Source organism: Mobula birostris, chromosome 6, assembly GCF_030028105.1.
Source record: "Mobula birostris isolate sMobBir1 chromosome 6, sMobBir1.hap1, whole genome shotgun sequence".
Classification (NCBI taxonomy): domain Eukaryota; kingdom Metazoa; phylum Chordata; class Chondrichthyes; order Myliobatiformes; family Myliobatidae; genus Mobula; species Mobula birostris.
The window spans coordinates 1,187,025-1,198,260 of record NC_092375.1 but is presented as its reverse complement, the minus strand read 5'-3'; the positions used below and the strand labels follow the sequence as shown (position 1 = coordinate 1,198,260).

General features: G+C 46.1%; 1 protein-coding gene across 2 annotated transcripts in view; it reads left to right on the top strand.

Annotated features, from left to right (window-relative positions):
- The first annotated feature begins 6 nt into the window (after positions 1 to 6).
- The window catches only part of cbsa (cystathionine beta-synthase a), an 82,967-nt gene continuing 71,737 nt past the window's right edge, over positions 7 to 11,236 (top strand). The window contains exons 1-3 of one of the 2 annotated variants that reach the window (XM_072259802.1): positions 7 to 176; positions 460 to 577; positions 1,084 to 1,190. In XM_072259802.1, the coding sequence (XP_072115903.1) occupies positions 149 to 176; positions 460 to 577; positions 1,084 to 1,190 (253 nt within the window). In that variant the 5' untranslated portion in view covers positions 7 to 148. The remainder of the gene's footprint in view (positions 177 to 459; positions 578 to 1,083; positions 1,191 to 11,236) is intronic. The other variant, XM_072259801.1, reaches the window with a different exon arrangement.

Here is an 11,236-nt window from a genome sequence, read left to right as displayed (position 1 = left end):
CGCCCGCGGCGATGATTGGAGGACACGGATCGGAATTTACCAATCAGTAAACAGATTGTCAGTGGGAGGCGGAGCTGAGAGTTTTCCTGAAGTGACCGGCAAACCGGAAGTGGTATCAGAAGAGGATCGGAGCGGAGCGGAGCGGGTGATGGAGAAACGGAGAGGCGGAGGGGAAGGTGAGGGTGAGATGAAGTGAAGAGTGTGCTCGGAGACTTGGTGAGGGGGATCAGGGTCTGGCGTTTCCGGGAGGAAGAATGCGCAGGGGCCGGCCGGGTTTCGAAAGAGAAATGGAAAGGGAGCCGGGGGAACCAGATGGAGGGGTCGGGGCCCCGGGGAGAGAGAGAGGGAGAGCTGGCACCGATAGGGACAGAGGCGCCTGGGTGGGGGGTTGAGATGACGGTTGACGGGTGGTGACCGGGTGGGAGAGAGGGACCGCTCTCACCGCTCCTCTGCCCGCAGACATGGAACCGCAGTTGAACGGGACGGAGCGCCACTGGATACGACCCGACCTGCCGAGCCGCTGCACCTGGAGCCTGGGGACATCCCCGGGGAAGAGCCCCCACCCGCACCGGAGCCCGTGAGTGACTGTTGGGGGCGTGTGCGCGCGACTGACTGCCCGGGGGGTGGGGGTGCGCGCGCGAGTGACTGTCGTGGGGGGAGGGGGGGTGCCTGTGCGTGCGCGAGTGACTGTTGGGGGCGCGTGTGCGCGGGCGGTTTGTTAAACTGGACCACAACCGGCTCTCAGATAAGCTGGTTCCCGCAGTGAGGTGCCGCCCCTCACTGTGATTGGTTCGTGTGGGGGCTACCGCTCTCTCTCTGATTGGTGCGCGATGTTTCATCAGTCCCGCCCACTCAGATTGCTGACGGGTCAGTGAGTGAGCGAGATTGAGTGGTCTGTAAACACAAAATACTCTGCAGATGCTGAGGTCAAAGCAGCACTCACAACACGGCAGCACTGAAGGGGGGAGGGTTTCGGCCCGAAACGTTAACTGATCGTTTCCATGGATGCTGCCCGACCTGCTGAGTTCCTCCAGCATGTTGTGAGTGTTAACTTGAGTGGTCTCTCGTCTCTTGCTCTTCCAGGTCTGCGCTCCCGAACATCCTGCCCAGTGTCCTGAGTAAGGTGGGCAACACTCCGATGGTACGCCTGAACAAGATCCCCCAAGCACATGGACTACAGTGTGAGCTGTGTGAGTAGCCAGTGGAAGTTTGCCTTTGGCTTCCTGCACTCCTCCCTCTGTGTATCTAAAGCAATTAGATTATGAAGACACGTAGTCCTCTTTTGTCATTTAGTAATACTTGCATTAAGAAATGATACAATATTTCCTCCAGTGTGATATCACAAATCACAGGACAAACCAAGACTGAAAAAAACTAACAAAACCACATAATTATAACATATAGTTACAACAATACCATAACTTGAAGTCCATGATCACAATAAAGTTCAAAGTTTCTCAAATGTCCCACATCTCACGCAGACATGAGAAGGAAGAAAAACTCTCCCTGCCATGCCGACCACAATCCGACTCTTGAGTCATCCGAAAACTTTGAGCTCTGATCAGCTCTCCGACACCGAGTACTGAGTGCCATCTCTGTCCGAATGATTCGACCTCCTTGTCGGTCGCCAACAGCAGGCAAAGCCGTGGATTTTGAGGCCTTCCCTCCGAAAGATTCCCGACTGCGCAGTAACGATAGCAGCAAACAGGCGTTTCAGAAATTTCTCCAGATGTTCCTCTGTGCTTTCACGTCCCTCTCCATCAAATCAGAATTGTCCACGGCCCCTATTTAACGGATACAATATCATTTTCATCGGAGGGCTGCGCATGCGGCGCGCTGCTTCTCCTCTCCTCCTCTTAATTATTTGTCTATTATATTTCATCAAAGTTCAAAGCAAGGTAATTATCAAACTGCATATGTATAGTCATATACAATCCTGAGATTCATTTTCTTGCAGGCATTCACAGTAGACACAAATAAACGCAATGCAATCAATCAAAAAACTGCACACAATATGGACAAACATCTAAAGTGCAAAAGACAAGAAGAAAAACAAATTCTATGATGGAGAAGTGAAATGATCTCCTCTGGTTCAAAAGCCTGATGGATGAAGAATAATAACTTCCTGAACCTGGTGGGGCTCTTGTACCTTCTTCAGTGAGAGAGGGTTTCTGCCGAGTGGTGGAGGTCGCTGATGGTAAATGCTGCCTTCCTGCAACACCACTGTGTAGATGTGCACGATGGTTGGCAGGGCTTTATGCAGGACAGCTGTATCCACTACGTTTTGCTGGATTTTCTGTTCAAGGGCATTGGTATTACCACACAGGCTATGATGTAGCCAGTCAGAATACTCTCCACTCCAAATCTATAGAACTTTATCAAATTTTTTGATGGCATCACAAGATCATACAAGACAAAGGAGCAGAAGTAGGCCATTTGGCCCATCGAGTCTGCTTCACCACTCCACCATGAGCTAAACTATTCTCCCATCTAGTTCCAATTTCCGGCTTTTCCCCTTATCCCTTGATACCCTGACTAAATAGATACCTATCAATCTCCTCCTTAAACACCCTCAATGATCAGGTCTCCACAGCTGTATGTGGCAACGAATTCCATAAATTCACAACCCACTGGCTAAAAAAATTTCTCCTCATCTCTGTTTTAAATGGGTACCCTCTAATTCTAAGACTGTGGCCTCTTGTCCTGGACTCACCCACCAAGGGAAACAGCCTTTCCACATCTACTCTGCCCAACCCTTTCAACATTCAAGATGTTTCTATGAGATCCCCTCTCATTCTTCTATACTCTAATGAATACAGTCCAAGAGCCGACAAACACTCCTCAAATGTTAGCCCCTGCATGCCAGGAATCATCCTTGTAAATCTTCTCTGAACTCTCTCCAACATCAGTGCGTCCCTTCTAAGATAGGGGGCCCAAAACTGCACACAGTATTCCAAATGAGGTCTCACCAGTGCCCCATAGAGCCTCATCAACACCTCCTTACTCTTATACACTATTCCTCTTGAAATGAATGCCAACATAGCATTCGCTTTCCTTACTGCTGATCCAACCTGGTGGTTAACCTTTAGGGTATCCTGCACAAGGACCCCCAAGTCCCTTTGCACTTCCGATTTTTGAATTTTCTCCCCATCTAAATAATAATCTGCCCGATTATTTCTTCTTCCGAAATGTACAACTGTACATTTCCCTACATTGTATCTCATCTGCCATTTCTTTGCCCACTCTCCTAAACTGAGCAAGTCTCTATGCAACCTTTCCATTTCTTCAACACTTCCTGCTCTTCCACCTATCTTGGTGTCATCCGCAAGCCTAGCCACAAAACCATTTAATCCATAATCTGAGTCGTCGATATACATTGTAAAAACAAGCGGCCCCAACACCGACCCCTGCGGAACACCACTAGTAACCAGCAACAATCAGAATAGGATCCCTTTATTCCCACCCTTTGCTTTCTGCCTATCAGCCAATGCTCCACCCATTTCAATATCTTTACTGTAATTCCATGGGTTCTCATCTTATTAAGCAGCCTCTTATGCGGCACCTTATCGAAGGCCTTTTGAAAATCCAAATACACAACATCCACAGCCTCTCCCTTGTCAATCTTATTTGAGATTACCTCAAAAAATTCCAATAGGTTGGTGAAGCAGGATCTTCCCTTCATGAAACCATGCTGGCTTGGGCCTATCTTGTCATGCACCTCAAGGTATTTCATAACCTCGTCCTTGAGGATCGACTCCAATAACTGTCCAACTACTGATGTCAGACTAATAGGTCTGTAATTTTCTTTTTGCTGCCTCCTCCTTTCTTAAACAGCCGAACTACATTTGCGACCTTCCAGTCCTCCGGAACCATGCCAGAGTCCATTGATTCCTGGAAGATCATTTCCAATGCCTCCACAATCTCCAAAGCCACCTCCTCCGGAAACCGTGGGTGTACCTCATCTGGTCCGGGAGACTTATCTATTCTTAGTCCATTTAGCTTCCCAAGTACTTTCACTCTAGTAATCTTGACAGTACCTAATTCTATTCCCTGAGACCTCTGGCTATCAGGTATTTTGCTAATGTCTTCCACTGTGAAGACTGATGCAAAATACTCACTTAGTTCCTCTGCCATCTCTTTGTTACCCATTATAATTTCTCCAGCATCATTTTCAATCGGTCCTATATCTACCCGTGTCACTCTTTTACTCTTCATATATTAAAAAAAACTCATGTTAATTGCCAACTTCCTTTCATAATTAATCTTTTCTTCCCGTTGACTTTCTTAGTTTCCTTCTGTAAGTTTTTAAAAGTCGTCCAGTCCTCAGTTTTCCCACTAATTTTTGCTTCCTTGTACGCCGTCTCTTTTGCTTTTGTTTTAGCCTTAACCTCTCTCGTTAGCCACATTTGTGCCATTTTTCCACTCATGATTTTCTTTTTTCTTGGAATATATTTTTCTTGCACTTTCCTTATTTCTTGTAGGAATTTCATCCAATTCTGCTCTACCATCCCTCCATCTAGCTTACTTTTCCAATCGACCTGGGCTAGCTCCTCTCTCATACCACTGTAATTTTCTTTGTTCCACTGAAATATCGATACACCTGATACCAGCTTCTCCTTTTTAAATTTGAAACTGAACTCAATCATATTATGATCACTACTTCCAAGGGGTTCCTTTACCTCCAGCTCCCTAATCGCCTCAGGTTCGTTAAACAGCACCCAATCCAAAACAGCCAATTCCCTGGTGGGCTTATGGACAAGTTGCTCCAAAAAGCCATCCCGTAGGCATTCTACAAACTCCCTCTCCTGAGATCCAGTACCTTCCTGACTTTCCCAATTCACTTGCATATTAAAATTCCCCATAATTATCTTGACATTTTCCTTCTGACACGCTTTTTCTATCTCCAGCTGCAACTTGTAGTCCACATCCCGGCTGCTGTTTGGAGGCCTGTATATAACTGCTATTAGTGTCTTTTTACCCTCGCCATTTCTTAACTCGACCCATAAGGATTCTACCTCTTCTGATCCTATGTTCCCTCTTTCTAGAGATTTGATATTGTTACTTACCATCAGGGCCACGCCACCCCCTTTACCTACCTTCCTATCTTTCCTGTACATTGTGTATCCTTGGACATTCAGCTCCCAATCACATCCATCATTTAGCCATGACTCGGTGATTGCCACAATGTCATATCTTTTAACCTGTAGCTGTACAAGGTCATCCACTTTATTTCTAATGCTGTGTGCATTTAAGTACAGTACATTTAGATCAGCATCTGTTACAAATTTTACTATATTTCTATTGCACAGCAAATTATCCTGTCTATTCATTTGCCTGTCCTTCTTGCCATCTTTGCTGCACAGTAGCTTTGACTCTTCTATTTTCCCTTTGACTCTTTGACTCTTCTATTTTCCTCTTCCTCGACCCTTACACCTTGGTTTCCTTCCCCCTGCCAACTTAGTTTAAACCTTCCCTAACAGCTATATTAAACAATCCCGCCAGTATATTAGTACCCTTTGAGTTCAGGTGTAACCCATGGTTTTTGTATAAGTTATACCTCCCCCAAAATAGATCTCAATGATCCAAGAATTTGAAGTCCTGCCCCCTGTACCAGTTAGTTAGTCACATGCTGAATCTTTAGAAACTTGTAAGGAAGCAAAGGTGCTGCCGTGCTTTCTCTGACCATATTGTATCGGCACCAGATCTCTATCCCGTTGTATCCTTTGGCAAACTTCTACACCATCGACAACACCAACAATGATATCACTTCTATGCCTACCTGTATTTTAATACATTTCATCGTTATAAGTCGCAAGCAATGAAGGTGCCAGTACAGAACTTCACTAGTCACGAATCTCAACAGAACACCACTGGTCAGACGACCAGAACCCAGCAGAACACCATTGGTCACACGACCAGAACCCAGCAGAACACCAATGGTCAGACGACCAGAATCCAACAGAACACCACTGGTCAGACGACCAGAATCCAACAGAACACCAGTGGTCAGACGACCAGAACCCAACAGAACACCACTGGTCAGACGACCAGAACCCAACAGAACACCACTGGTCAGACGACCAGAACTCAACAGAACACCACTGGTCAGACGACCAGAATCCAACAGACCACCACTGGTCAGACGACCAGAATCCAATAGACCACCACTGGTCAGACGACCAGAACCCAGCAGAACACCACTGGTCAGACGACCAGAACCCAGCAGAACACCACTGGTCAGACGACCGGAATCCAGCAGAACACCACTGGTCAGACTACTGGAACCCTACATAAGACATAGGAGCAGAAATTGGCCTTTCACCCATCGAGTCTACTCCACCATTTCATCATGGCTGATCCCCGATCCCACTTAACCCCATACACCTGCCTTCTCACCATAAGCTTTGATGCCCTGACGGATGAAGGAAATGATCAAATTCTGCCTTGTGTATTCCTACGGATTTGGCTTCCACTGCAGCTGTGGCCGAGCATTCCACAGATTCACTGTTCTCTGGCTAAAAAAATTCTTCCTTACCTCTGTTCCAAAGGGTCACCCCTCAATTTTGAGGCTGTGCCCTCGAGTTCTGGATCCACCCACCATAGGAACCATCCTCTCCACATCCACCTATCTAGTCCTTTCAACGTTCAGTCGGTTTCAATGAGATCCCCCACCCCCCGCGTTGTTTTAAATTCCAGTGAGTACAGGCCCAAAGCTGCTAAACAATCCTCATGAGTTAGCCCTTTCATTCCTTGTATCATCCTCTTGAACCTCTGAATTCTCTCCAATGACAACACATCCTTTCTGAGATGTGGGGCCTAAAACTGTTGGCAATACTCTAAGTGTGGCCTGACTTGTGTCTCATAAAGGCTCAGTATTATCTCCTTGCTTCTATATTCTATTCCCCTTGAAATAAATGCCAACATTTCATTTGCCGCCTTCACTACAGACTCAACCTGTAAATTAAACTTCTGTGAGTCTTGCGCAAGGACTGCTAAATCCCTCTGCATCTCTGAAATTTGAAAATCATCTACCCATTTAGATAATAGTCCATATTATTTTTCCTGTTACCAAAATGCATTATCTTACATTTCCCAACATTGTATTCCATCTGCCACTTTTTTGCCCATTCTTCCAATTAGTCTTAAGTCTTGCTGCAATCGCACTGCTTCCTCAGCTCTACCTACCTCTCCTCACATCACGTCATAGACCTCCAGAACCCTACCGAACACCTCTAGTCACAGACCTCCAGAACCCCATAGAACGCCACAAATCACAGTCCTCCAGAAGCCCGTCGAGCACAACTAGTGACAGACCTCGAAAACATTACAGAACAATAGTGAGAGACCTACATATCACCACTTATCACAGATCCCCAGAACACCACTATTCACGGACCTCCAGCACCCCACAGAACACCGCTTGTCACAGATCTGCAGAAAGCTATCACACACCGCTGGTCAGAGACCTCCAGAACCCAACACTTCAGCTGGTTACAGACCTCCAGAACTCTGCAAAACACCACTTGTCACCAATCTGCAGAAAGCTATCGATCACCACTGGTTAGAGATCTTCAGAACCCTAAAGAACAGCAATAGTGACAGACTTCCAGACCCTGCAGAACACCACTAGTAAAAGATTTCCAGAACCCTCACAGAGCAATACTTGTCACAGACCTGCAGAACAATCCAGAACAATACTAGTCAGGTACCTCAGAACACCAGTTGTTACAGAACAGCACTAGTCACAGATCTGCAGAAACCTATAGTACACCACTGATCAGAGATCTCTAAAACCTGAAATGAACAATGTGGGTGACAGACCTGCTGAACCCAACAAAGCACCATTAGTCGTAGACATGCAGATCATCACTAGTTATAGATCTCCAGGACCCTACAAAACAGCATTCATCACAGACCTGCATAACTCTCCAAAACACCATTTGTCACAGACCTGCAGAACTCTCCAGAACACCATTTGTCACAGACCTAAAGAACTCTCCAGAACACCATTTGTCACAGACCTAAAGAACTCTCTAGAACACCACTTGTCACAGATCTGCAGAACTCTCCAGGACACCACTTGTCACAGACCTGCAGAACTCTCCAGAGCACCACTTGTCACGGTCCTGCAGAACTCTCCGGAACACCACTTGTCACGGTCCTGCAGAACTCTCCGGAACACCACTTGTCACGGACCTGCAGAACTCTCCGGAACACCACTTGTCACGGACCTGCAGAACTCTGCAGAACACCACTTGTCACGGACCTGCAGAACTGTCTAGAACACCACTTATAACAGACCTGCAGAACTCTCCAGAACACCACTTGTCACGGTCCTGCAGAACTCTCCGGAACACCACTTGTCACGGACCTGCAGAACTCTCCGGAACACCACTTGTCACGGACCTGCAGAACTCTGCAGAACACCACTTGTCACGGACCTGCAGAACTGTCTAGAACACCACTTATAACAGACCTGCAGAACTCTCCAGAACACCACTTGTCACAGACATGCAGAACTCTCCAGAACACCACTTGTCACAGACCTGCAGAACCTCTAGAACACGACTTGTCACAGACCTGCAGAACTCTCCAGAACCATACTGAACATCACTGCTCACCGACCTGCAGAACCCTAAAGAATATCACAAATCACAATCCTCCAGTAACTTGTTGGAACACAACTAGTGACAGACCTGCAGAGCACCACTTGTGGCTGACTTCCAGAACACCACTATTCACGGACCTCCAGCAACCTGAAGAACACCACTGGTGACAGATTTCCAGAACCCCACAGAACACGACTTGTCACAGATCTGCAGAAAGCTATCACACACCGCTGGTCAGAGACCTCCAGAACCCAACACTTCTGGTTACAGACCTCCAGAACCCCACAGAACAACACTTGTCACAGATTTGCAGAAAGCCATCACACACCGCTGGTCAGAGACCTCCAGAATCTTACAGAACACTGGCCACACCTGTAGACCTTTGAGTTTGCCTAGCACTTTTTCCTTTGTAATAGCATTGGCACTTACTCCTACTCGCTGACACTCACGGACCTCTGGCATACAGGTAGTGTTTATCACAGTGAAGACAGATGCAAAGTACGCATTAAATTCATGTGCCATTTCTTTGTCCCCCATTACCTCACCAACATAATTTTCCAGTGGTCCAATATTAACTCTCAACTCCCTTTTACTTGTTATACAGCTGAAAAAAACTTGATATCCTATTTTATTTTATTGCACTCAGATTTCTTTTTTTCTCTTGTTGCAGATTTTTTAGTTGCCTTTTGTTGGATTTTAAAAGCTTCCCAATCAACCAACTTCCCACACACTTTTGCTACTGAAATCCTCCGGTTTCCTTGGCTGTGTAAGTCTTGGGAAAACACTCTCCTGTCCCGCCAAACTCTTGAGATTGAAACAGCTCTCCTGCCTCAAATCCCGGTTTGTGTGGTTGTTGTGTAATTTGCTACCCTGTTACAAGTAGTGCCACAAAATAACAGAGTTATTAAGGCAATTATATACATGAATCTTGACTGAAGGGTTAGTAAAGAAAAACAAAAAGCAAAGGACCCATTCTAATTAAACAGTCCAATGTGTACAAGTTGCAGCTGATCTTGATCTTCTGAAAGCACACACCACCTTCCAAACGTCGCTCCCAATCCATCTCGAACAAACGGGTCTCCCACCGGGTCATATCCTACCACCAGTCCTCCCCAGCATGTTCTCTCTTCAACTCCCGCTGAACAAAAAACTAACCCCAAGACCAACCTCAGTGTTCCTCGCTAAGAAATCCTCCCTGACTGGATGGCACACATTCCACATCATCCCTTATCCTCAACAATAACCCAAACAGGCTGAAAGCAGAACAGACTGCTCTTATTGAAGGGCTGTACCCGCAGCATAACAGTAAAGATGTGAACAAGGGCATTACACTCCCTTATATGCCCTTTCCTTGGCTTTTATGCAGTCCTTAACTTCCCTTGTCAGTCACAGTTGAATACCCCTGCCTTTTGAGAAATTCTTCCTCTATGAGACATATCTATCAAGCACCTGTGAACTATTCCCAGAAACCTCAGCCATCTTTGCTCTGCTGTCATCTCCTCCTCCAATCCTCTGTAATTCTCTGTCTCGTGCCTCTATAATTCCTGCCTCTATAATTCCATGCATCTACAAGCTCCTCTCTCATGCCTCTGTAATTCCCTTTATTCCATTGCGATACTGATACATGTGACTTATGCTTCTCCCTCTCAAATTGCAGTATGAATTCAATCATATATGATCACTTCCTCCTAAGGGTTTAAGCTCCCTAATAAGTTCTGGGTTATTACACAACACCCAATCTAAGATAGCCTTTCCCCGAGTAGGCTCAAGCACAAGCTGCTCTACAAAGCCATCTCATTGGCATTCAACAAATTTCCTCTCTTGCGATCCGACACAAACTAATTTTTCCAATCCCCTGCATATTGAAATCCCCCATTACAATTGTGTCACTACCCTTATTACATGCCTTTCCAGCTCCCTTTGCAATCTCAACCCCACATCTTGGCTACTATTTGGAGGCCTATATATGATTCCCATAATTTTTTTTTTGCATTTTCTTCACTTCATTCACAAAGATTCAATAGTCTCCGACCCTACGTCACCTCTTTCTAAAAATGTAATTTCATCTCTTACCAACAGAGCCACACCACCACCTCTGCCTGCCTACCTGCCTGTCCTTTCAATTCAAGGTATATCCTTTGATGTTAAGCTCCCAACGATGGCCTTCTTTCAGCCACGACTCAGTGATGCCCACAGTGTCATACCGGCGGGTCTCTAATTGCACCACAAGTTCGTCCACCTTATTCCGAATGCTACGTGCATTTAGATACAGCACCTGCATTCTTCATCCTTTTGAATTTTGCCTCAGTGGTATAACTTAACTCATTGCTCTGTCTGTATTCGTACCCAATCGTTGGCTTGTCCTTCCTTACATTCATGTTACATCCATCATCTACTTGTAAACCTGCTGGCTCATCCTCAGCTCTATCATACTGGTTCCCACCCCCCTGCCATATTAGTTTAAACCACTCCCAACAGCTCTGGTAAACTGGCCTGCAAGAATATTGGTTCCCTGGGATTCAAGTGTGACCCGTCCCTTTGGTACAGGCCCCACTTGCCCCAGAAGAGGTAACATTTATGCAGAAAGTGGTGGGCAATTTGTTGGAGAAACCTTGAGAGATAGGATT